The following is a 27,228-nucleotide window of genomic DNA, read 5'->3' as shown; positions in this document are numbered from 1 at the left end:
GAATGAAAGGAGACGGTAAGAAGCCAACATTCTCTAGGAGCGGGTTTCTAGCTTGGGTACTCTAGTCAAGTTCTGGTCATTCTATACTTTCACTAGCAACAAATGGCTGATAATAATTGTCTAAAGATTACTGTTTCTTTATTTTGGTCATATAACAAGAAAACCCTCTGACAACCTGGAGAGACTCATAATAATGATGGGTACAATCCAGGTCGGAGCCAAAAAAGATGCAGTGACCAAGTGTTCTTGTATCTGAACACGAGATTGAGCCGCACACTTCACTGTGCCACTGACCAACATAAGTGGCTGCAAATTACAAAAAGATGACCGGCGGGCGCATCACGATGAGCTCAGCAATGAGCGATCGACTGAAGGAGGAGGAGGAACAATACAAACTTTAACATCTATCTATATGTATACATAAAAATGAATTGCTGTTGGTTAGTCTCGCTAGAACTCGAGAACGGCTGGACCGATTTGGCTAATTTTGGTCTTGAATTATTTGCGGAAGTCCAGAGAAGGTTTAAAAGGTGAATAAATATGAAAATGCTCGGATTAAATATAAAAACAAACAATTTTGTTTTTCCTTTGATGTGTCCCCCGTCAGACGGATTCCTTTTGTTTGTTTTAAATTTATTTTACACAAAAATTTAGGTTTTTTATTTATCGATTGAGGCACTACGAAGTCTGCCGGGTTAGCTAGTTTTGTACAAAAGACCGGGCACTACACATCATCCCCTACCTTTATCTTCTTTCTGAATAGGATTGTGGTGACTCCATTCTCTTCGTACCCTGAAGCTGCCGTGATGTCGTCGTGACCTCCCCACAATGTGTCTACTCGAGGCGTTGACCTGTTGGAGACATTTCCTTTAAAAGTTACATTGACATAACATTCTGGAATACCTTTCTATTTTATTTCAAGCAATGTTTTCTAGACACTAAAGATTTTGGACGGATTTGTACCACCAGATCGCCCATTTCTCCTGCGAAGTAGTTATGCATTTCGACTCAAAGATTTGGATCAGCCGGTTTGTCAATAGGTACATTGAGATTTAGGCCTAATTTCTTAAAGCAGATGGTAGCAATTACGTTGTGATGTCTATTCCGGTAAGCATTGCGTATCAGTTAGGCCACGCTATTACCCACCATGGAAAGGTACCTAATAGAAATTAAGGACCTGAATCCGTTTCATAAATTTTAAAAGCCTCCCATTTGAAATAAGCTTACCTATCTCTCGTGTAATAGTCCATTATCCTGTGATAATTCCCTCTGGCTGTACCGATAACTATGTCAGTGCAGTCCATAGGATTGAAATCGAATTTAGGTACAAACTCGTGTTCTGGGAAATAACCTAAAAAAATATCCAAAAAAATTAGGTTTTAAAAACACAATTTCCTGACTAAATTTCTTTAGGGTACTCTAAAATGGCTATCAAAATTCACGGTATATGATTTCAGAATATTCGTTTTTGTTTTTCAAGAAACTCGACCTATACTTTATTCCTAATATTTACTAAAATAATTTTGTTTTGTATCAAGAATTAGTCACAGAATGGTTAGTTAACTTTAGGAGTGTGAAAACAAGAAAAAACCTGTCTCTAATACTTGTATTAATTAAGAAAAGAAGAAACATAGTTAAAAGAGAGAGTAAGATTTATTCAAAAGAGATTTAATAAAAAAATTGTGAAACCTATTTCCTTAGGCTTCGGTTCAGGAATAACTATTTAAAAGATGCAAAACAGGAAATGAACAGGAAAGATAGCTTAAAGCAAGCACCGCATAGCTGTTTTAGTAATATTAAGCACAACAATTTAAGTTTATTAAGGTAAACATGCATGAGAACATATTGTGCATGCAAAGATGACCAGAAATAGTAAATAGAACGAAAAAAAGATAAAATAGAAGTGCAAAGAGGGAGATTTAAAAAAAAAAGAATAGATGTAAGTTATAGAAATTGTTTTAACATAGACGGAGTAAAAAGTAAAATATTTGACGAGAACTTAAATAAACAATTCAATTTCTATTATAGCACAAATAATTTTGCATAAATTATATGTAGTCCATTGAAAAGTTACATTTGGGGTTGCGTTTCTTAAAGGACGCAATTTTATTTTTTTTATGTGTAGGAGGGGTAAGTGTAAAGCTAAAATCAAGTTTGTGGGGTCGCCACCCTTGTCCCACGGCCGCCATCTTGAAAATAGGGGTTGAAACGGTTTTTACGATATATCTCTTAAACTATTTATCTGATAAAAAAAATTTGTTAACGTTTTTTGTTGCAAATTAAATTCTCTATAACTTTGGTCCAGTAACTTTTTGTCGTAGAACTATAAATAAAAAAGTTATAAGTGAAAATGTTCAGAAATTCGAGAAAAAAAATTATATTTTTCGAAATAACTTTTTTTTTTATCATTTTACAAAAAAACGATGGTATAAACTAGTTTTAAATATCTTTTAATAACAATTAGTCACGTAACAATTAATGTTTATTGTGCGTACATCTTGCTATACAAATACATCAATATAAAATAAAAACCATTTTGGCGTAAACAGATTGAACACGAAATGTTTATAAATCCAAACGTTTTCGAACTATCAATAACAGTTCAATAAATACTAGGTTATTTTAAATCCAATTTGGACAACTTATTTAAATTTACTTTTCAACATATATTTTGTTTGCAGGCAAAGGACATTCTCAAATGTTTGAAATGAATACAGGATAAATATCGTGTAAATAAAATTAACTACTACTTAGTCAAGTGTTCACAGTTAGCGTCAGCCGTATTATAATTTGATATTCGTTATGACAAGTTTTCTCTGTTTACACCACAAGGCTTCCAAAGTGCAAAGCTGAGTGCGTTACCTGCTTCTTCTTTAAGTCCCTTTACTAGCAAAGTCTCTGAGGCCGGATCAGCGTTGGGTTCGGAAGATGGCTCAGGTTCAGGTTTAGGTTCGGCAGTAGGTTCTGGCTCGGATTTTGGCTCAGGAGTGGGCTCTGGCTCGGATTTTGGCTCAGGAGTAGGTTCTGGCTCGGATTTAGGTTCAGGAGTAGGTTCGGGTTCAGATTTAGGTTCTGGAATCGGTTCGGGTTCGGATTTTGGTTCTCTGGTCTGTTCGAGTACAGATTTCAGGCCGTGTATAGGCTCTGGCTCGGATTTTGGTTCGGGATTAAGTTTTGGCGAAGACGTGGGTTCAGGTTCTGGTTCAGATGTGGGCTCTGGTTGAAATTTGGGTTCAGTAGTTGGTTCTGACCCGGATTTGAGTTCAGAAGAGGGTTCTGGCTCAGATTTGGGTTCAGAAGTTGACTCTGGCTCGGATTTTGGCTCAGGAGTGGGCTCTGGCTCGGATTTTGGCTCAGGAGTGGGCTCTGGCTCGGATTTTGGCTCAGGAGTGGGCTCTGGCTCGGATTTTGGCTCAGGAGTGGGCTCTGGCTCGGATTTTGGGTCAGGAGTGGGCTCTGGTTCGGATTTTGGCTCAGGAGTGGGCTCTGGCTCGGATTTTGGCTCAGGAGTGGGCTCTGGCTCGGATTTTGGCTCAGGAGTGGGCTCTGGTTCGGATTTTGGCTCAGGAGTGGGCTCTGGCTCGGAATTGGGTTCAAAAGTTGTTTCAGATTCTGAGGTAGGCTCAGGTTCCGCCGTTGGCTCAGCGGTAGGCTCAGGAGTGGATTCGGGTACAGGATATGACCGTGACCGGGATGACTGCGGAATGGGCTGATTTTTAAGCTTATACTTTGGCAATGACTTTGGTTTAAAATTTTGTTCGGTACTTGTCTTAACAGACGATACTTCAACATCTGTAAAAAAATCATGCAATCATATATTAACGTGTACGCGATACTGTTAGTTAATTCAATGTGTTTAAGTGCTATAATCGCGTAGAGTACTGCAAGGCTTTAATGTTAGTTTTGTGCTCGGCTGTGTGGCGGTTTACTTACTCGTTGGTTCGGTGATGGCTCGTCTTTTGCGACCTGCGAACAGTTTTATATTAAGATCCAGGATTGCTATGAATTAATGTCCATTTTTTGTTACAGTTTATTAATAACTGATAGTCAATTTTAATCTTCAATTAACTACTTTGGGCTCACACTTCGCTGGAATCATTACGTGCAATACGTATTTTAGTTTTAATTATTATTAATTATACATAATTGGGTATTGTTTATTAACGAATCCGTTTTACTATTTTAACCACAATTAACAAGTGAAAATGAAGAACTTAATTTTTTTTTTATTCCGTGACCGCACGGTCTTAGCTTCAGGTGGCTAAGGGCTCAGTGATCACACAAGGGTTATGTTGAGACATTTAGTAGAAAGCTCAGTTGTCCCACTCTTCAACTATAACCGCATGATGGCATAACGGCGGTAATAGACAGGACAGTGGTGCTCAAATTTGCGGGCTCTAAAGTACTAATAAACATTGATTACCACCTCTTGTGAGTCCGCACGGCTAGGTACCACCGCCCTGCCTATTTCTGCCGTGAGCAGTAATGCGTTTCAGTTTGAAGGGCAGGGCAGCCGTTATAACTATACTGAGACCTTAGAACTCATATCTCAAGGTGAGTGGCGCATTTACGTTGTAGATGTCTATGGGATCCGTCTATGGGTTCCGATAAAATAGTATTTTGTTAGTATTTTTAAACTATTATTTAGTTTTCATTTTTTAGTTGAATTTCAATTTTTTTTAAATATTGAATTGTCATCGGTCGACGTTTTGAAGGGGGTCAAAATCATGTTCAAAGATTCCGTTACATACATACGTCTGAAGCTAATAAAAGCGTATTAAAAAAAACGGTAAGCGTGTGACATTGTGGACTCACCTTTAGAACTGGACACTTGGTACGAGACGCTGGTTTTGACGGTGACGTCACTGCCTAACGTTTTGAAGTCGAGTCCGTCGGCGGTGTGCATGGCCACGCGCTTGTTCCGGTCGAACTCCGCCGCTTGCGTTGTCGGCTCAAACTCCGGTCCTGGCTTCGTTGGCTCCGGTTCCGGCTTCGGCTCCGGTTCGGGCTCCGGTTCGGGCACCGATTCGGCTTTCGGTTCCGGCTCGGGAAGTGGTTCTGGATTCGGCGTGCTGGCTGTGTAATAAGGAGGAACTCGTTTTCAAAGTTACTGTTCACAGTCCGAGCTTCTTTCTTTAGATGAAATGATGAGACGAAGGGACAAGTGTGAAAACTACCTAACCTCACTAACGAATGCCTGTAAACGCAATATTAAATTCTCCATTGCATCTGCAGGGACAATCTAACTGAGGCTGTTTTGCTTCTCAAGCAGGACGTCACTATTCACAAAAGTACTGTTACGCCGGTAAGAGTAACGCCATCTATCGCCGAATAGTCGAACGATAGCGGAAACACAATACTAGAGATGTGTGGAATATTCTCGATAATTCTAGGGATGAGGTTGCAGGGATGGCACGCAGTCAGTCAGTAATCGGAACTACTCGAAGCGAAACAGCGAAGCGAATTGAGAGTTTTAAAGTGTTTTAAGTGTTGAATACTTTTTAGTTTAAACTTTGGCGGAATTTTATTTATCCCGACCCCAGCGCGTAACAGTACTAAGGACATATCCGTGTGAGCTCACACTACGATATATCATCAGGAATACCGTCTACCTTTTAGGGTACATTCTGCTTCGAACGGAGCGTGAGATGAGAGTATGCAAGTTCTTGCTGTTGTTGTGGGTTTGTGTGTGTGTGTGTGTGTGTGTGTTTTTTTCCTGTGTGCGAATTCCTTCCTGATTCATTCGGAAGGCATAATTTCGACTTACGTTTCACGTCACTGGGTGGTCCTAGGACTGGGAAATTCTTGCACTGCTTCGTCAAGCCGCTCGGCCGCCAACCCAAACCTGAATAAATATGCAAATACATATGTGAGTAATTACTGAGTATAATTGATACGAAATTTGTAGATTTTTTTTAAAAAATCGGGTAATTCAGCTGTTTACACAGATTTCATAATAGAATTTTTTTTATAAAATTACACAAAATACACTGACAAAATGTGTTTTAAACGCATTAACGAAATAGTGCTTCGTGATTTTCTTCGGATTTACCCAAAAACTGAAAGAAAAAAACACCTCTATATATATTTTCATTTTGTTTTCGTTTAATTAGCTGATTATTTCGAATGATGATTAAATGAAGCTTGTTCATTGACGCGTTTAAAACAACAAAGAAAATTGTCAAGCGGTAGGTGTGCTTAGTGCGAGTTTTTTAACGTTCTCGATAACGTAAAAGTTAACTCAAACTTGTATGGAGTGGGAACGTTTGCCTACATTTGCCGCTAGGGGCGCTGTTCCAACTTCATACAAAGCCCTTCCAGTTTCACCAGGACAAGCACAGTGCGACTCCCTACCCGCGTAAGAAGTCCCGTTAACCACCATGACGAACTCTATCTCTGCTTCGTGCTTCAGTATCCTCCAGTAGAGATTGAATTCTTTCGACAGTTCCTTCTTACTGTACAGCTCCAGGTTGACGTTCTTGTCTTTCCACGGCGCTTCTAGAAACCGGAAAGCACGTGTTCAGTGTCGTCACGGTATAGGAACCACGATAAGCACGTGTAGATGTGTGCTTGAACATAAATTATATATCGTCTTCGCGCATTAAAACTGTACAATCTCAGAACTTATTAATTTTACAGGCGAGTGTTTTAAAGGTTTAACATGTAATATTTTTAATATTAATCATATTTACAGTTTATTTATTTATTTGAAAAGCACCCCACGCTTTCTTTACAATAAAATCACTTTTTCTTACACTATTTTAAATTCAAATTTATTAAAATTTATTTTCTCATTTTTAGTTGGATTTTCTATAAAAGCGTATTTTGTTAGTCTTTTTTGAACTATTATTTATTTTTCATTTTTTAGTTGAATTTAAATTTTTTCAACTTTTTTTTTTCATTTTTTTTTAAATATTGTATTGCCATCGGTCCTTAATAAGTATACCAAATTTCGAGTTAATTCGGCGTTTTGAAGGGGGTCAAAATCATGTTCAAAGATTCCGTTACATACTAACATACATACGTCTGAAGCTAATAAAAGCTTATTAAAAAGGATGAGTAATTAACAGTAGTCGGAGTAGGTTGTTTTTTTTTTTTTCCCACAGGAGAAAATCGCCGGATCCCCACCCGCACAGCAGGTGGGGTATGTGGGAGTCGAACCTCACTAAAAACTCCTGCCGCTCACAGCCGGCGCCCTACCCCGGACCGGGTGGGAACCCAGTCGGAGCTATTGAGACGGCGGGACAGGGTTTACGCAGTGCACATTACATCCATCCCGCCGTAGTCGGAGTAGGTAGATTGATTTTATATACTTGTGTCAAGATATTATAATATGGAAATGCCACTTTATAAAAAAAAAAAGAAGATATTATACACGTAAGATTTTTTTTTTTAAATTGAAAAAAAAATTATTAATCCTCATCGGATACAATTTCTATATTTTCTATACTAATATTATAAAGAGGAAAGATTTGTTTGTTTGTTTCGAATAGGCTCCGAAATTACTGGACCGATTTGAAAAATTCTTTTTCCATTAGAAGCCGACATTGTCCCTGATGAACATAGGCTACTTTTTTTTTTTTTTTTGGTTTCATGTGTGTTTTAATGTTTCCGAAGCGAAGCGAGGGCGGGTCGCTAGTTATGAGATAAAGTAACAAAAAGCCCTGTCTAAGTGTAGTCTCATACTACAAGCGTCATTTCTAATTCAACAGAAAGGGACAAAATACGGTGTAACTATGCCAAGTTGTTTTTGAATAAAATAAAATACTGATTTCTTTCACCATTAGCTAGCACTGGTAGCGTAGATTAATATTATTAATACGTTTTTCACCTTAAACACAGATTCATGCTATTTTCAAAATTGCGGAACAAATGTCACAATAAATATGAAGTTCCGGTATTTTGGAGGCATATCCATATTATCCTCTACGTTTGACGTCAACGACCTTAAATCAATCTACCTACTCCGATCTCTAGTAATTAGGCTCACTCTTGTTGCACCCCTTCCCGTAGAAGCCGTAGGGGCAGTAGCACATCCTGTGGGGGGCCGCGGTCGAGTCGAGCCGCAGACAGGCCCCGCGCAGGCCGCAGTCGGCGTCCTCCGCGCACTCATCGGCGAACTGACAGCGCGCGCCGCTGTACGCCTTGTGGCACTTGCAGCGGCCCAGGATGTGGAACCCGTGTCCCGAGCACGTCTCCTGGAACTGCTTGCCTGCACACAATCAACAATGCTGATAACCTTGAGAGGCTGTTTCAGCTTCTCCTTGACGTGTACGTGAGCTCGCGGGGCTCAAACCGGAGGTGTTGCTAGTTGGCCCTAGTGAGAGCAGCTTCGTAGAATCTACCACCGGATCGGAAACGCGACCCACAGAAGATCCGGCGAGATCCTCAATGGGCTTTGTCTATAGGTTAATTTACTAGTCGAGCCCTTCGTCACAAGCGACGCGTTCGACGAGAACGATGACCGGAACAGTTCGTGTCAACCCTTAATACATAACGAGAAATAAAAGGCTATTTGGTTTAAGCGACTTTTGCAACCTTACAGGAGAGCCATTTAAAGTTTAAAATATCATAACAAAAAAACTAGTTCAGGTGTCTGAATGAAGTTAACTTAATTGTAATTCAATTAAAAACATCAAACTGTTGATGCTATTAGCAAATAAAACGGACCTTTAGTTACAAAGACAAATGTCGTATATAGAAGATAGAAATGAAATAGTGTGTTAGCGCGACCAAGCGAAATGGCTCAACCGATTCTCATGAAATTTTATTCGCATATCGGGTCAACATCCATTTTCACACCCCTAAACGTTAAGGGTGGTTCACCCAAAAAAAAATATATTTCCTAGATAAATGTATATGGCAAAACAACGTTTGCCGAGTCAGCTAGTAGGTATTTATTTATGTGGGAAGTACTCACGCTGGAAAGATCCAATAACCCTTGCATTAGGCGCCTACCGCTCTAACACTAGGAATAGGGACCACGGTAACCGTACTCGTCAAGCTCGGCAAAGAGTTCGTCGTGCAACCTAACCCAAACGTCACCCGCTGAGTTTCTCGCCGGATCTTCTCAGCGGGTCGCGATTCCGATCCGGTAGTAGATTCATTCGCGAAGCAGCTTTTTTTTTATTGGTTATTTGGTTAGACGAGCTCAAAGCCCACCAGATGTTAAGTGGTTACTGGAGCCCATGGACATCTACAACGTAAATGCGCCACCCACCTTGAGATATAAATTCTAAGATCTCAGTATAGTTACAACGGCTGCCCCACCCTTCAAACCGAAACGCATTACTGCTTCAGGGCAGAAATAGGCAGGGCGGTGGTGCCTACCGGCGCGGACTCACAAGAGGTCCTACCAACAGTAAGTCTCCCTTGGAGGCGCTCGGATAACTGTTAGCTAATCCCACTCCTCCTGGCTGAGCCCTTGCTCGCCCACCTGTCCTTATGAAACCATCAATCATAAAACTCACGCTGGACGATGTCGATGTCCGCACACGACCAGAACCTGTAGTTGGCTCCCCACTCGCCGGCCTCCCGCTGTAGCTGAAGCGTGCAGTTCACGCACGTGAAGTCGCTAGGCAGTCTCACTTCATATTTCTGAGCCCTGAAACACAGTTATTGCAATAGATCTTTACAGTTAGAGCAGACGTTCTTCTTTAGTTTAGGAGTTGTTTGGAAATATTTGCACCTGGCTAACAAGACAATTATACCTTTTTTTATTGCTTTAACGGTGAATCAAGGTCAAGGTCTGGTGGTACCTGCCTGTGGGGTTGGTATACCAGTATAGTACGTCGGACGTCTTATTTGTTAAGTGGTTGGTACAAGGTGGGTGTCGGCATTTACGTTGTAAATGTCTATGGGCTCCAGTGACCACTTAACACCAGGTGGGCTTTGAGCTCGTTCACCCATCTCACCCTTCAGACCGAAACGCACTACAGCTTCACGCCAGAAATAGGCAGGGCGGTGGTACCGTGCGGACTCACAAGAGGTCCTACCACCAGTAAAAATCCTTAGACTCGAAATACGTTCCATCGGAATTTACAATGAATAAGACGGATCTAGTGTGGTATACATTGTTTTGTGTCAGACTACTTACGTAGAATCATCTCTAACAAACTCGACGCCGCCAGCGCGAGGCGTCAAATCCAACAGAGGCCTCTCCAGCTCGTCCAGTATCCTCAAGCTAAAACCACCCTGGGAATTACAACGGCAAAGGTTTATATGATGAACCGTACTCGTCGAACTAACCGTACTCGTCGAACTCGACAAAGAGGTCGACGTGCAACCTAACCCATGCATCAGCCCGCTGAGTTTCTCGCCGGATCTTCTCAGCGGGTCGCGATTCCGATCCGGTAGTAGATTCATTCGCGAAACAATTGCTCTTGAGTTGTTAGGTCTCCTTCGGAGGCGCTCGGGCAGTTGTTAGCAAATCCCACCCCTCTTGGCTGAGCCTTTGCTCGCCCACCTGTCCTGGTGAAACTGGAAAGGCCTTCGGGCCACCAGTAAAGTTTCAATCATAAAAAAAAAAGGTTTATATGAGTAGTCAATGTGTTTCCCATTATGATTGTTTTTCTAGAGACCAGAGTAAGACTCCGAAGTTTTGATGGTACTGTACATCACATACTGGGAATCATCTAATTTGTATAGATTAGAAACGTCAATTTTTCAAAGCCAGTCCTACTCTTTTTTGAGTCAATGTTCTTAAAAAAAATACAAAAAGAACGCGCCCAACGTGGGGCTCGAACCCACGACCCTGAGATTAAGAGTCTCATGCTCTACCGACTGAGCTAGCCGGGCTTGAGAAATAGTGATGAAAATATAAAATACTTACTCGATGAGCATACGCCAAATGCCAATGAACTGTAAAAGTTGATCCCGCCAAAAATGAAGTTTTTATACTTCCTGAAACAAATATAGTTTTTCTGAGTTCTAACAAAAAGTTGCAAGTGGACGTATGTTTGAAAGTGGATATAATTTGATTGGATATATTGATAATCTTAATAAAAGGCAACAGTATTTTTGAAGTAAAACAGGAATACGTATGTATTTGTTTTCCACATTAGTTTATAGTCTATTGAATTAATTCCATTCTGAGGTCTGAACAACGCAATCTAGTGACAAGCACAACTTTAGATGTTTTCTTATTCAAAATTAGATGGCGTTGTCTCTCGAAAAAGTTAAAATTAATCAGCTTAGGTACTAAACAATTTGAATTAATTTACAATATGTATAAAAATTATTTTTATATTTGGTTATGCATCGCCATAGAACGATTCATCCAAGAATGTCTTTAAAAGATACTAATAAACATGTCGAATTCAATCAAAGCTCCTTATTTAATAAATTAGCAAAATGATAAACCAAGGAATTGCTATAAAAACCAAATTAACATTTTTTCATTGCTTCGGAATAATTTAAAAGGCAAAAACTAAGGATATTGTCGACCGTGACAGGACTCGAACCTGCAATCTTCGGATCCGAAGTCCGACGCCTTATCCATTAGGCCACACGGTCTTAGATTGAGAGTCACTAACATTTAAGCATACTATAGAATGAACACAAATCTCGATCTCAATGTTTTAAAGAAAGAGGCGGCGCTTAATACATTTATGACGATTCGAAATTACATTAAAGAAATCTCTGAATCACTTTTTTTTTCATCTATATCATTTTCCCTCCACTCAGTACAGCTCAAATATAAAACACTAAAATCGTAATCGTGAATTCCTCCATTTTTTTCCGTTGCCTATGCTGATAGCCTTGAGAGGCTATTTAAGCTTCTCCTTGACGAGTAGGTGAGCTCACGGGGCTCAAACCGGGAGAGTTGCTAACACTGACCCTAGCAAAAGCAGTACTTCGCAGAATCTACCACCGGATCGGAAACACGACCCACTGAGAAGATACGGCGAGAAACTCAGTGGGCTGTGTCTGTGGGTTAATAATGGTTGAGGTACCTAAAAGCACCGTTAATGGATCGGGAGGATCCGTAATGACGTGTTTAGGGCAATGTCGACTGTTTATTATTCGGGCCACAGGATTGGATATGTTCCTCCACTAACTTCAAACACTTGGTATACCTACAGTTTTCTGGTATACAGTATCTTTGTTCAAATTCCACGCTTATTTCATTACATTCAAGGTTTTAATTATTCAAATTTATTCACGCTTTATCTGAACAGTGACGTAAAGAACCGACAATTGGCAAATTCAGCGCTTTCTTACTAAAACGGTTGGCCGAATCATTTATCAAACTGGGTATGACGTGTCTATGAGCATCTATGACAAATTACCAACTTACCAGCTTACGTGAGCTTACGTGAGCTTACGTGAGCTCTTCTGCATTAGATGTGAATACGTAATAATGAAATCAAAAATGACCCCAATGGAAAGTTCTGGAATGTTGTCAAGGGTTTGTGAATCAACACGAGGTCACGAACGTCCAATCAAATATAGATTGAATGAGAAAATTTTACCGCAAATAAAAGATTTAGATGTTTATTGTCAATAATACATTATCATCCTTATTAGTCTCGTTATTGTAATTATAATAATCACTATAAATACGTATAATAAATAAATGCGTAATAAAATAAAGTCTAGTGAGACGAATGTCTGTCTAAAAACGATAAATACAAAAAACAGCTGATTTTTATACGGTTTCGTCTGGACGGAGTGATTCCTGTGGAAGGTAATAATTGACTATGGTTTTATGTAAATTGGCTGAAATATGACGATGATTTTGGAAGATTTTCGGAGATCATCACGGCAAGAGATGTTGATGATCAAAGCCGCGTAAAAAAATTATGGTCTACTACACCACTTAACTATGTCCCTAGCTTCTCTATTTAAAACACAGTCAAACTATTGCAACGCTTTCAAAAATATCTTTAAATAAGTAACTTTTAGCGGTATTTATTTTTCTAGATATTATTACTAAATTAAATTGGTTAATCATTTTTTGCATATCAACTAATATAAGATAAAGCTGAGTGTATACCAAACAATTCCGATCAGTGGTTTAATTTTTAAAAGTGTTTTGTGTGCACCGCTTTGCACGGAAATATGCACTGTTTTTTCCGAGCGAAGTGAGTATTACAACAAAAAGTGTACACTAAATTAATAATATTGTTTATTGAAGTCATAATTCCAATTTCAATTAAATTTAAAAAATAAAGTCGACACGAAAGTCGACGTACTCAAGAATTTACGTAAGTACTTCTATTGATTGACACATTGACAAAAGTAGTGAAATTAAATGTAGTAAAAAATGCAATAGCAATGCCAAAAATTGTTCGCAGCCGGTAGGATTCGAACCTACGCTCCCAGAGGGAATCTGATTTCGAGTCAGACGCCTTAACCACTCGGCCACGACTGCAGATAGTGTCGTAATCGAAATTACCGATCATTACAATTTATAATATTAATTTTTCATTTATTTCCGTCATCATCCGTGTGCGGGATTGAATAATAAGAACACAATATAATTTACTACATCAATATTTTAGTGCAGTTAAAAATTCGATACACGGCTCTCATAAATCCAAAATCTTTATAAAATTTATGTTTCAATTAAAAATAATCACCTTCGCAAGTTCATAACCAGATATTTATTTTTCGATACATAAAACACGAAGATACTGAACAACAATTAGCAATCATAGCTCGGTTACAATATCTCTGGACCTTGCTGGAATGTGAAACCCCTTCCTGTTTCCCTTTCGCCAGGTCCACAGATAAAGTAACCGAGTTGTACAGTACCATTTGGATTTTCAGGTCTATCCGCACTAAAGGCGTCTGTAGCATGTAGCGTCCGTGTTCAATCATTATCCTAGAGCGCTTCTAAATGGAATAGGCACGCACGGATGGTAGATTCTGCGAAGCACTGTTCTTGCTTGGCTAGTGTTAGCAAATTCTCTCAGTTTGAGCCCGTGAGCTCACCTAACCGTCCGGGCGTAACTGGAATAGCCTCTTAGTTTACCAACGAATAGGTATGAAAAAAAGCACATATGAAAGTGCCGAAGCCAGCGCCCCCTGACGCCGTGCTTCCCCACCTTGCACCATAACTATACTCGCCTCTGACCAAAGGCGGATTATCCGTAAGGCAAACTAGGCACGTGCCTAGGGGCGCGTAATTACAAGGGGCGCGCGAGCTCAGATTTTTTTAATAAATAAAGAAAATAACATATCGACGATTAAGAACTACATGCTGATCTATAATCTAAGTCTTCTGTCGCCCCTCTTGATTTCTTACATTCCCGATTCTGCGGACAGAATGGAAAGCAGTCGACGTCGCCCAAAACACGTCATCTCGGATCCTCCCGATCCACTAACGGTGCTTCTAGGTACTTCAAGCACCGGTCACCGTTCTCGTCGAACCCGTCGCTTGCGACGAAGGGCTCGACCAGTAAATTAACTCTCAGACACAGCCCACTGAGTTTCTCGCCGGATCTTCTCAGTGGGTCGCGTTTCCGATCCGGTGGTAGATTCTGCGAAGCACGGCTCTTGCTAGGGTTCGTGTTAACAACGTCATCAGGTTTGAGCCCCGTGAGCTCACCTACAAACGTTAGGGTTACGCTGAAATAGCCTCTCAAGGCTCTCAGCTTAGGTAGGAAAAAAAATAATTTCTTCACAATTATAACGTCATATTTCATTCGCGCATTAGCGTAAGTACAAAGGTCCTGGTCTACTAAAGTCTAGGGTTTGATGATACAACGTCATCGTAATTGCAAAAACAACTAGTTAAAATTTATAGTATTATGATGGCCTTTTATGGGCGGTACAGGGGCGCCGATAAAGTGATTGTCTAGGGCGCTCTGGACCTTTAATCCGCCACTGCCTCTGACCCTCACGATTGGGCAGAAAACTTGACATAAAAACTATATTTACTGTTCAATAGTCCCTCTCCCTGACCAGTCATCCGTGACCACGAGGAAAACGATAGAAACTGTGAAAGGAAATTACTAAATAAGTCTTTTAGTCGCCGATCCCTTAGGATTACTTTAAAAGTGAATACATGAATACAGCCTGAGCGTCTAGAATACGAGTTTCAATTTAATAGTTACCTCAGGATTTGGATAACTAGATTAAAGATTATAGTTAAAGAGATAAGAAAAGATTTTCCTTCGTAATTTTCGGAATTTCGAATGAATTGATTTAAACATATCAGTTGATATACGAAATTCAGTCTTCCAAAATTCGCCGATTCGATGTCCGTGGATGTCTGAAATGGTTATTTTGTCTTTGACATTTCGATTATAGCCATTTTAGTCTAAAACTGCTTGCGGGAATGTTCCAGAAGAACATATTAAAATTCCTAAATAAAGGTCAGTGTTGGAGTTACACTAGGGAGATATTTCCCGGGTAGGTAGACATTTCCAAGGATATGCACTTACAAATAAAATATCTCAAATTACATCTATTTTTAGCACATACTAGCTGACCCGGCAAACTTCGTAGTGCCGCAATCGATAAATAAAAGACCTAAACTTTATTTAATTCCGAAAATGTTTATATTTATCTATCTTTTAAACCTTCTCTGGACTTCGACAAATAATTCAAGACCAAAATTAGCCAAATCGGTCCAGCCGTTCTCGAGTTTTAGCGAGACTAACGAACAGCAATTCATTTTTATATAGGTATACTTATAGAAGATAGAATATTATATGAGTGTGGATTTATTCCTGTGCACTTTTATCGTTTTATTTGGGGTCTCGCTTCAGACGATTAGTTACCTATAATTTAACACAAACTGCATTCTACGCACATTGCATATTAAAGCTATGCAAATAATATTAATCTATACATATAAATAACATTAGAGTGTCTGTTTGTAATATTGAAATAACCGCTTTTTACTACATCCATATGAATATATAGGTATATACGGTACATACACCAAAATAACATTTTTTAGAATTTTTGTCTGTCTGTCTGTTTGTTCCAGCTAATCTCTGGAATGGCTGGACCGATTTTGATGAGACTTTCACTAATAGGTAGCTGATGATATAAGGAGTAACTTAGGCTACTTTTTTTTGACTAGCTTCGCCCCGCGGCCTCACCCGCAGTTATTACTATTACGTTACCGCGCGCAACATGGAGAGACTCGCCTATCAATAATAAAATTTAATGTTTCCGAAGCGAAGCGAGGGCGGGTCGCTAGTTAATAATATTAATAGCCCTGTGTTTACAATTCTATTTTCTATGGTCTGTCGTTTAGTCAGTAATATCCAAAACCTGTTTGAACGCTGTGTTTTTAAACTCACCTCTCGGCATTCCACATGGCGGCTTCGTTCGGGAATTATCCAAGAAATCTAGATCGTATTTCCTTGCCGGCGGGTACGTGAGCGCGACGTGTCCTAACACAACCGCTACGCCGCTAAAACACAACAGTAACACCAATTTGCACGCCATCTTTAATTCTTCAACTGACAGTTATTTCAGTCCGCCATTTTGTTTGATTAAAAGCCGCCGTTTTTTTCTTTCTCTTCGTATTCCTTTTTCTATTAAAATCTGAAACAATAAAATAGATTTGGTTATTAATAAGTTTTTTTTTATATTTACACGTATGGACGGACTTATGACTGACTTGATGGCGCGGTAATTAGCGCCCTAGCTGGTGATTTGCAATCGCGGGTTCGATTTCTACATCGGATAAACATTCATCTGATGAACATGCTTATATGCTTTGTTCGGGTATTCGATATCTACACGTGCATACATAAACTTATGTAAATTAGTAATTAGTTCGCGTAGAGAATTCTAGTTTGTTTAAGTACACTCTCAGTATTCTCCGAGAGCTATGTCCTTCTGGAAACAAAGGTCGAAAATCTTATCTTTTCTTTTTTTATTGCTGATGTAGACAGACGAGCTTACGGCCCACCTAATGGTGGACGATTACCGTCGCCCATGGACTTCAGCAATGCCACCGTTAAGTACTCTCCACAAGTCTCGTTTGAAGAAGGATATGTCATAGAGCTCGGGAAAGACCGTGGAGGGAAATTCATTCCAAAGCCGGACGGTACGTGGCAAAAAAGATCTCTGGAAGCGCACTGTGATAATCTAACTTAATCTAATCAACTGGGCTAGACCACGGCCCTGGACATTTATGGGTGTTTATTGATGATCATTCTGGGTTTTGTTTTAGTAAATTACAACGCATGATAATAATCTAAATAAAAAAGGAAGCAGCTAATCTTTTGTATGCGTATTGTTTGAGTGGGACTCACATTGTGTGCAACGGAGCGTTTTGAACTAGGATATGGTAGATATCTTAAGTCTCCGGCTGGTTAGGAAGCCAACTTTGATTTACGACCGAATTATTCCTCTGAATTATTTGTTGTATTTTGTTGTATTATTTGTTATATTTTCGCATTGCCGAAGTCCATGGGCGACGGTAACCACTCACTATCATTCGGGCCGGTGCTCGTCTGCCTACAAGGGCAATAAAAAAATCACTTAACAATTATCTTCATCTTAATAAATTCATGACGATTCCGCTAACTTTTACAACAGCATTAGCCGAACCCTAACAAGCTTTAATTTTTTTTACCCCTTGACTACAAATTTCTAAAGTCACTTTTACTATAAATAGGATCTAAGTATAAAATAGAGTCAACGACTGTAACCACGTTATATATTAGTTTACTAAATTCATTAACAATTTTCCTTGAAAAACACTTCCTCGATTGAATTTCCTCAATTATTAATCAAGCAAAAATTGTCATGCTCACGGATAAAAACAATATAAATAAATGCGCTAATCACATTTGCAGGTTGTCAAACAATTCTCAACCTTAAACGCTTTTTCTTTAAGAACACTCGACAATTCACTTGTTGATGTTCTATTCGATCACAAACTTATCCAATACTATTCTTCACCTAATCAAAAATAAAGGATAGTCTCATCTGTGAAAAGATCTAAATATTTTAACTCTTAAATCAATGCTAATAGAGCCTATTTATTCTCATAGCGTTAAAGTTTACGTAATGAAATACAAAGTTTCAAGATATCTTGGCGCGTTAGAATAATGAACCTTATATCATGATAGGAGAGGATACAGTGACTGCATTCGATTTCAGATTTAACGTATGTATTGCCTAGGTTGATTGAAATAATATGTTTTTTTATTTGCATTTGTCCGTGAAGTTTTTATTGTGGAATAGATTCGTTATTGACTAATAAAGACGAATATTACCTACACCTGCTTTCACTGGTTTGTTGTGGTCGCCCCGTGATTGAAATTCGACCTTATTTAATTGAAATTATAAGTTTGAATATATTAATATTATAATTCTATTGTCACATTTCTATAGTAACCATTACTTTATTAATCAATGTTCTTTAGTCATAGAATTCGCCAAGGCTACACTATGGACAAATAATTTAAAGCCAAACAATATTAATCTATTCTCAATTTGACCACAGGCTTTAATAATAATTAAAATGTATAAATGCGTGTGTATGTCAAATACATGGTAGTGTGTGTTAATGTTTTTTTAATTGATTTATTGTATTTTATGCATATTTGGCGAGGTTGCGTTTTTTAATATTTTACAGTTTTCATAGACTCGGATAACAAAAGACTTTTTAATTTCTCCTAAATTAGAAACATTAGATTGTATTGTCTTATAAAATCACTGAAATGGTAAACGAAAACTGCAAATTATTGCGATAAAGACTATAATATCAGTGATATTGAGCCATTAAAAACAGTGAAACAGAGAAACAGATAATTACCGCTATAAAAAATCGATTTTAGATTGTTATTCGATTCCTCTCGATTGTAATCGCGTGTCGTAATCGATGTTCCGAAACGAATCGATACGGAATGGCGTAAGAGAGATGTTCTCTTTTACGCAACTAGGTAATTAATAATTATATTTCATATTAATAAATACTATTTTATTTTACTAACGTAAATTTATTTAATGTTTATTGGTCAATCTTCTTCAATATTTATTTTGTTTAGTTAACTGTATGCATTAAGTGAACTGAAAGTCTGCGTATATGTATCTATGATCAAATATTAAGTGTATTATCTACGGTAGGATTAGTACGGAACGTATGGGACTTTTTGGCGGGAACGCAAGGAGTGAATATATGTGATTTGTTTCATTTTGTTTATGTAGTGTTTCTTCAGGTTTGAATGTGTAATAACGGTGGTTTATTAACTGTCTAATATCTGTGCACAAATGTGGGAAAATGAAACAAAACCTCTGGTCGTAGCTTCTCAGGATCCTCCAAAAAGTCCACTGAAAAAATCTCAGTAAATGACCACCATTTTACTGAGATTATATTTCATCTCATATCATCTCATCTCATTTAATTTAATTTCTTCCTAGTTGATTAATGTCTCAAATTAATCATCTTCATTTCATTTCATTTCACTCCATATTATCATTTTTCATAAAAATAAGAATATAAATTAATATAAGACTTGACCTAAAGGTCTTAGTAACCAGGTTATAAAATACCTTAAAAAACAAAAAAAAGGAACGTATGAAAAGCTTCGATCAATAATAGTATTATTGATCGAAGATGAAAAGAGTGAAACGGAGCGTTGAGATGTGAGCGAGAGATAACGGTAAGAAAGAGAAAAGAAAAAGGTTGAGGTGTCAGGAAATTTTTAATTAAATTAATACAGAAGATTTTAAAAAAGTGCAAGAGTGGGATAGATTTATTTTATACGCCACGATCCGAAATGTATATCTATATTATTCGTTAAAAGTATTATAATTTAAACTAAACTCTTAGTTTCTGAAGTAGTCTTTAATTACGCATTTAATTCTTTAATTAATTCGCATGTCAAATAATGGCAAAGCATACACGCTGCTTTTAACTTTATATGTAATAACTCATTTTCACTATGCTTGGCGAATAAATGATTTCTTTCTTTCTTTCTTTCTTACATTACAATTCTTTATTTAAACTGGTTTTAATTGTTCATATGTTGTACGTATTATGTTTAACTATAGAATTGTTTTCGACACGGGCTATCAAATAGCCAACGCGTGCCATAAAACTGTGTTTAGTACTGTAGGCTTAGTGAGAGTTTTTTAACGTTCTCGATAGCGTAAAAGTTAGCTCATATTTGTATGGAATAGGATCGTTTGCGTACGTTTGCCGCTAGGGGCGCTGTTCCAACTGCATACAAAATTGGGTTAACTTTTACGTTATCGAGAACGTTAAAAAACTCGCACTAAGCGCACTGTAGTTTGTACTGTCAGATTTTCCTCTACTAACGCTCGCGCTACAAAAACTGAAGAAAGAAACTTATCTAACTACCACAAAAATTACAATAATATTATAGAATATTCACCGAATGGATTACCGCTCAGCTGACCGACAAAATCAAAATCTTCCTCTCGTCTTACGCCATTAAAAAATAATTGGTAAGACAGTAAGTTGAATTCATTACCGTAATGCGTGAATTTCACCTTAATTTTATTTACACAGACGCACTTTCGCTTTTAAAAAGTCAACAAACCGTGATGGATTCCAGCTCGCTCTGTGACTGACTACACGATGTTATAATCTATGGCACACACGTACACGCGCCTTCGCAATGGACATCGCTTTCAAAAACAGTGAAAACTTGGTATGTACATAGGTAGGTATGTGTTTAAAAGTTAATATTATTTGCGGGCATGTACATAGGTATGTGTTTAAAAGTTAATATTATTTGCGGGCTAACTAACTGGAACATCTTACAGGCGATACCGAAAATCGAGCTATATTTTTTTCCTACTTTTTTTTATTGCTTAGATGGGTGGACGAGCTCACGGCCCACCTGGTGTTAAGTGGTTACTGAAGCCCATAGACATCTACAATGTAAATCCGCCACCCACCTTGAGATATAAGTTCTAAGATCTCAGTATAGTTACAACGGCTGCCCCATCCTTCAAACCGAAACGCAGTACTGCTTCACGGCAGAAATAGGCAGGGCGGTGGTACCTACCCGTGCGGACTCACAATAGGTCCTACCACTAGTAAAAGTTCGTCTTCGTTGAGTTCGTCTCTCATAATTTTCTGCCTAAGTTTCTTCGAAACTACCATTGTTTTTCCAACAATATATTAATTGGCTAAAACAAGCATCGACAATGGTTTTCACTTCTTCTTATTCAGCAAGCTTGCCGCGATCACGTTCCAACAATGCTTGAAGGTGAATAGTCGCACTGACTCACGACTCTGCGTCGTGTGGTGGCTGGTGCACGCGCAATACGACCGTGCGGGACCCAGGGTCATGAGCGACGCCGTTATTAAATTTACTCGAATCCAAGACAAACTAAAGCATAACCCAACTTTTTTTTATGGCTTAGTTGCTTAGTTGGTTTTTATTGGTAAGCTGAAGTAGCAGTGGGCTGGTCACATATGTCGCAGTACCGATAACCGCTGGGGTAGACGTGTTCTGGAGTGGAGACCGCGAACCGGCAAACTTAGTGTAGGACGCCGTCCTGCTAGATGGAGCGACGACCCGCGCAAGGCAGCTGGCAGTAACTGGATGTGTAGAACCGAAGATCGGGTTCAGAGGCGAGCTTTGGGGGAGGCCTATGCCCAGCAGTGGACTGCCGCAGGCTGATGATAATGGGTGGACAAGTTCACGGCCCAGCTGGTGTTAAGTAGTTACCGGAGTCCATAGACATCTACAACGTAAATGCGCCACCCACCTTGAGACATGAGTTCTAAGGTCTCAGTTTAGACGGCTGCCCCACCCTTCTAACCGAAGCGCGTTACTTCTTCACGGCAGAAATGGGGCAGTGGTACCTACCCGTGCGGACTCACAAGAGGTCCTACTACCAGGAAGGTGTTCTTTTCGAGGTCTGAGAAAAGCCTAGGACATCCAAGGTAAGTACAGCTTTGCCTGGCACAACCGCTGTGCACGGGTGGTGGCTATTCTCCAAGCGAACTTAAGCCGGGCTGAATAGAAGAAGAATAAGAAAACTAATTAGTAGCGAAATCCGAAGAAAACACTACATTAACAGATTTAGTGCTACGCCTTTTGATGCAGTTACGGTCTTATTTATCACAGGAATCAACACTCATTCTTTCATCTCCGAAGTGTCTGGTCTGACGTAACTAACTTTTACTTATTATTTGTTTCTAACAATCTCTAATGTTGTCATCTCGTTTCTCTGTAACGGTTTACGCCCTTTCAATGATTTTAGTTGTGTTTTTATTGCTGTTTGTCCATTGTGTGGCAGTTTTCGTTTTCAAAGTGTTTGTGGGAGATCGAGATTTTATTTATAAAATCGTATTTAAATTGCTTTATTAAGTCGACAGTTAAGTTGCGTATGAGGAGAGAGAGGCAGAGGAACATAGGGCAAGAAAGCCACATATCACTGACGTTTACAAGTCAGTAACTTACAGTAGTACCTGCTTGAGAAATAGTATGGCTCGAGTCTAAAGTTATTCTCCATGAAAGTGCTTCCAAAAATCAGGAACTGTTTTGGTTTACGACCGCAAACAATCGTTTTGTTAATATCAATGTCACTCGCCATGAGACAATCCTTTGCTTTTGGCTACGAAGATCGATGAGAATACAATTTAGCTGGTGGTAAGTTATCAGCGCCACTTGAGGACAGCTACAATGAATACAAGCAAACCGCCGCCTACCACTAAAGACTAGTCGAATGCCTTTTGATGAAGATTCATCTCGGAGTCAAGTGGTAACTACATAAACGGTAGAAATGATATCTGGAAACACAACAGTCTCAGACTCTGCACAGGTAATGGGCGGTGCAGTTGTAAAAATGAAATAAAGGAATCATCACAAGATAGCGCTCTACATGGAACATATGACACAAGACACAATTAGAACAAAAATCTGTACGTTGATCCATATACTCCAAATCTATATAATAATGATCTGCCAAACGCAAATAATTATAGAATACAACCAATCCATTAATTTAAATAATGACTGACCACGTTACGACTAATTATTTACGTAATACCCGCAGAAGAAAGCTTCGGTTATGTTTCATGCCGCGAGTTACTGCGTCGGAACAATGTAACGGTTATTTTAACTTAAGCCGGTTACGATTGAGAAAGAAAAGGGAAAAGCGCAGGTGTAGAGACGGTCGCTGGTTTGATTATTTGCAATTTTCTTCACTTTGCTATATACGCAGAGTTGTGTGGTACAGCAGTAACAGAGTCTTAAAATAAGACAGCTTAAATAATGTGTCTCTGACGTATGATTATTGCAAGTGAATTATGCACGTGGAATAGTTAGAAGAGGAACGGCAGAAGATTGCAGAGGAGGGAGGATTAGTCTATGCAGGGGTTCCCAAACTTATTTTGTCTGCTGCCCGCTTTGAGAATAAATTATTTTTTAGGGCCCCCTTTTTTTCACATACCTAAAAACCACTATAATGAGAGTTTAGTCGGTGTATAAGAGTCGTATTAGATGAAATTACAAATCGCCTCCCATGCTTCTGTACAACGCTCCCGTTTTTTTTTTCTCGATCTGTTACCTCCCGGCTTTATGCCTGCGCTATCGCCCACTTTGGGAAAGGCTGGTCTATAGGTTGGCATTATAAAGATGTCTAGTGAAATTTGGAGGAAGGCTACGACCATCAAACAGTTACTTTTGAAATGTTTTCTCAATAAATACCAATTGCGTGAGCAGTCTGAACTTTCATGAGCGTAATTGCCGTTAAAAACTATGTTGATATTGTGCCTAAAGATCTTTTCATCATTCAATACTTGTGATCCAAAGTTCTTTAACACCATTATTATTTTTTTATTGCCCTTGTAGGCAGACGAGTACACGGCCCACCTGATGGTGAGTGGTTACCGTCGCCCATGGACTTCAACAATGCTAGGGGCAGAGCCAAGCCTCTGCCTACCGCTTAATATTCATAGTATAATAAACCCATATTCAATGTATCTTGTAATGACAAGTCTTGTTAGCTCCGAAGATACGACTCAGCCCACCATCCAGACAAAGTTTGCTATTGAAGGCTATCTATCATGACACATAACTCATGAATCAAATGTACCAAGCACAATGGTCACCCACGTAGAATACGCCCGACGCTGTTCATATCTCGCATACATAATATAATCTATTATTTTGTACATACATAAAAAATATGTGGCCAAGTCAGTGAGCTATAGAAATCTTTTTACCTAACATATAAAGACCAAATTCGCATGAACATTAATGTTTAAAAATCTTGAAAGATATAAAACACACAACGTACTATCACCAAAAACAACCTCTCAGTGGATGATTAGTTTTTGTTGTGTTCAGTAATTACTTACTAAACATGATAATTTATATATAGCAACAATTATAATCGCTTTACAACAGGTGGGTATGCCTATTTGTCACAGATAACCCGGGTTATCTGTGCTATTTGTGCTCGAAAAACCTTGCCTCTCAACCTAATCTCCATATTAGAATTGTTTTGGCCAAAGGCAAACGTCTTATTGGACAATAGTCTCTCATACATTAAAACCGCATTCTGGTATTTAATTTATACCAGTCAAAAGAACAGGTTCGTAAAAATACTAGTTAAGATTAATATCGGTGATGCAATGCACAGTTGGTATTTTAACAGGCAGGTACGAGTAGTACGACCGGTCGAGAAGTGAAATTAAGATAATATTCACGGTTTATGGGTGTTGGCTGTGGAATGCGCGATTTCTTTGCGCGGCGCTCTTTTTAAAATCAATTTATGATTGAGATACAAACGGAGGACCTCAATCTGAATCTCCTGTCGTAGTCAACTTTGATTAAGAAGGGCAATTATATAGGAGTCACCCATAATAGGACCAGGACTTTGGGACCTCATATCAATTCGACGAACTAGCATATCCCGATCCACCTAATCCACTGTTGGACACATCTAACTCTATGATCTGACGAAGCGTGTTGCGGATAGTAATATGTTTAAAAAAAGTGTTATTTCATTATTGCGAAAAATAAAGATATTATTTTCTAGCTCTATCACAAGCAACAGCTGTAGTACAAGTTATCGCAACCATTGAAATGTTGGACCTTTTTTTATGATTGAGGTATTACTGGTGGCCCGGAGGCCTTTCCAGTTTCACCAGGACAGGTGGGCGTACAAAGGCTCAGCCAGAAAGGGAAAGATTTGCTAACAGCTGCCCGAGCGCCTCCGAAGGAGACCTAACAACTCAAGAGCAACTGCTTCGCGAATGAATCTACTACCGGATCGGAAACGCGACTCAGTGAGAAGATCCGGCGAGAAACTCAGCGGGCTGATGCATGGGTTAGGTTGCACGGCGAACTCTTTGTCGAGTTTGACGAGTACGGTTACCGGGGTCCCTAAGCCTGCTCCTAGTGTTAGAGCTGAAGGCGTCTAATGCAAAGGATCTGATGGATCCGTAAGGACGTGTTGGACCTGGCGCGTAGTCCATAATATCAACTAAGCATACTGGTGAGTTTCTTGCCGGAGCCGTTCGCGATTCTATAGTACTCACGAGGCAACTTGAGCTTATCATTGAACGGAAATCATACGCGTTAATTTCTTACGGATTTTTTCCCCTTACCTATTCTAGTAACGTTGAGGGGTTATTCTCGATTCGCCGAATTAGTAGCTGAGCTCACGAGGCTCAAACCTGACGACGTTGCTAACACGAACCCTAGCAAGGGCCGTGCTTCGCAGAATCTACCACCGGATCGGAAACGCGACCCACTGAGAAGATCCGGCGAGAAACTCAGTGGGCTGTGTTTGAGAGTTAGTATTTACATTATTAATATCCTGGAGATTAATACGTCTGAAGCTAATAAAAGCGTATTAAAAACAGGATATAAAGTTATACAAAATGCGTTATTTTTAAGTAAACAGTCTTTGTAATCCACACCAGCAGACGAATTGTTATGAGAACATTCAACAAATGTTTGACAGAAACAATCAAATTAATCAATTTAGCACCGATCCGTATTTACAAAACATTTTGTGTAACCTTAGAAATGACCTTAGAGATTTACACAACCATTGTTGAAAAAAAACCAAATGCTCCACCTCTATGAATACTAAAACTAATCAATTATGTATTCTGTGGGCTGTAGAATAAGAATTAGTATTGAGAAACGTAACCGCAGAGCTTTCTTGGTTTCGTGTTACAAAACCATTTTACATATTGAACGTTGAATTAAAGATAGCTTAATCTTGAAGTTGAATGATATTAACGAATATTAAACAAATGTCATCCTTATTAATGTTGTAATATTTAAGATTCAAATTACAAATGTATGAAATATTTCATTGAACATCTTAATAGTTATTATATTATTCAATAGATGGCGCTGTTATACATTTTTTTGTATTTCAAATAAGAATTTAATTTCATTGTCGAATTAATGTAATTGTTGAACGATTTCTAACAATTAACATTTTCTAATTGAAATCTTTACAATACATATTTTGTAAGCGAAATCTTTACCTCTAAAATAAACTTTCACTAAATCTAAACATAAACTTTAGTGTACAATTATTTTTAAGATTTTAAATAAAAGTAAAATAACTTTCCATGGTAACGAATGAACCAAAATTTTAATGGAACTGTTTTTTTTCAGGCATACTGTAGAATTGACAATTTTGCTTAGAAATTCACAAAAACATTGCCCCGGGTGAGGATCGAACTCACGACCTTAAGATTATGAGACTTACGCGCTGCCTACTGCGCTACCGAGGCTACAATGTGACTAGTCCAAAATAAGATTCACTTTATGTTTACCTGCAGCAGTGTTTTTTGTCAAATATTTTTCAGATTTTGATTGTATTTTAAAATACACTTTTATTAGCTTCAGACGTATAAATGTTAGTATGTATGTTTGTAACGAAATATTTGAACATGATTTTGACTTCCTTCAAAACGTCGGATTAACTCGAAATTTGGTATCTTTATATTAATACGTGAAGCAAAAACTTTGTATTCCTTTTTACGAAAATTGCGCTGACGGAGGAGTATGAAATTTTCCACACTTATAGAGATTATAGAGAAGAAGTGCACAATGCTAATTTTTTTTTTAAATAGTGCATAAAAGATACATTAAATCAATAAAGAAAACATTACACACACTACATACCATGTATTTGACGCACACACGCATGCATACTATTTATTGTCAAACTTTTGTTCTTGACGTCTGTTGTCAAATTGAGAATAGATTAAATATTGTTTGTCTTTATTAATATTTTTTTATAGTGTAGCCTTGGCGAAATTTGTGATTATAGAAGTATAAAATACAATCA

The 27,228-nt window shown here is 38.5% G+C and overlaps 1 protein-coding gene and 4 non-coding genes across 8 annotated transcripts in view; all 5 read right to left on the bottom strand.

Annotated features, from left to right (window-relative positions):
• Nucleotides 1–27,228, bottom strand: part of LOC101739898 (uncharacterized) — a 127,085-nt gene that overhangs the window by 79,621 nt on the left and 20,236 nt on the right. For 3 of the 4 annotated variants that reach the window (XR_009976930.1, XM_062676720.1, XM_062676721.1), the window contains exons 2-13: nt 16,263–16,509; nt 10,832–10,902; nt 10,097–10,194; nt 9,471–9,604; nt 7,991–8,212; nt 6,355–6,498; nt 5,768–5,845; nt 4,816–5,076; nt 3,934–3,966; nt 2,863–3,792; nt 1,228–1,351; nt 743–851 (exon numbers count right to left, since the gene is read on the bottom strand). Coding sequence is in view for 3 of the 4 variants with exons in the window: in XM_062676720.1 (XP_062532704.1) it covers nt 743–851; nt 1,228–1,351; nt 2,863–3,792; nt 3,934–3,966; nt 4,816–5,076; nt 5,768–5,845; nt 6,355–6,498; nt 7,991–8,212; nt 9,471–9,604; nt 10,097–10,194; nt 10,832–10,902; nt 16,263–16,410 (2,352 nt within the window). In the remaining variant the exon portion in view is untranslated. The remainder of the gene's footprint in view (nt 1–742; nt 852–1,227; nt 1,352–2,862; nt 3,793–3,933; nt 3,967–4,815; nt 5,077–5,767; nt 5,846–6,354; nt 6,499–7,990; nt 8,213–9,470; nt 9,605–10,096; nt 10,195–10,831; nt 10,903–16,262; nt 16,510–27,228) is intronic. The other variant, XM_062676722.1, reaches the window with a different exon arrangement.
• On the bottom strand, nt 10,725–10,797 carry TRNAK-CUU (transfer RNA lysine (anticodon CUU)). Its single transcript has one exon. It is a non-coding gene; the product is annotated as a tRNA-Lys (tRNA).
• Nucleotides 11,442–11,514, bottom strand: TRNAR-UCG (transfer RNA arginine (anticodon UCG)). Its single transcript has one exon. It is a non-coding gene; the product is annotated as a tRNA-Arg (tRNA).
• Nucleotides 13,294–13,375, bottom strand: TRNAS-CGA (transfer RNA serine (anticodon CGA)). Its single transcript has one exon. It is a non-coding gene; the product is annotated as a tRNA-Ser (tRNA).
• TRNAM-CAU (transfer RNA methionine (anticodon CAU)) lies at nt 26,596–26,668 on the bottom strand. The gene has a single exon. It is a non-coding gene; the product is annotated as a tRNA-Met (tRNA).

Source organism: Bombyx mori, chromosome 28 (genome assembly GCF_030269925.1).
Source record: "Bombyx mori chromosome 28, ASM3026992v2".
Classification (NCBI taxonomy): domain Eukaryota; kingdom Metazoa; phylum Arthropoda; class Insecta; order Lepidoptera; family Bombycidae; genus Bombyx; species Bombyx mori.
The sequence above is the reverse complement of the archived record's forward strand: the minus strand, read 5'-3'. Positions and strand labels throughout refer to the sequence as shown.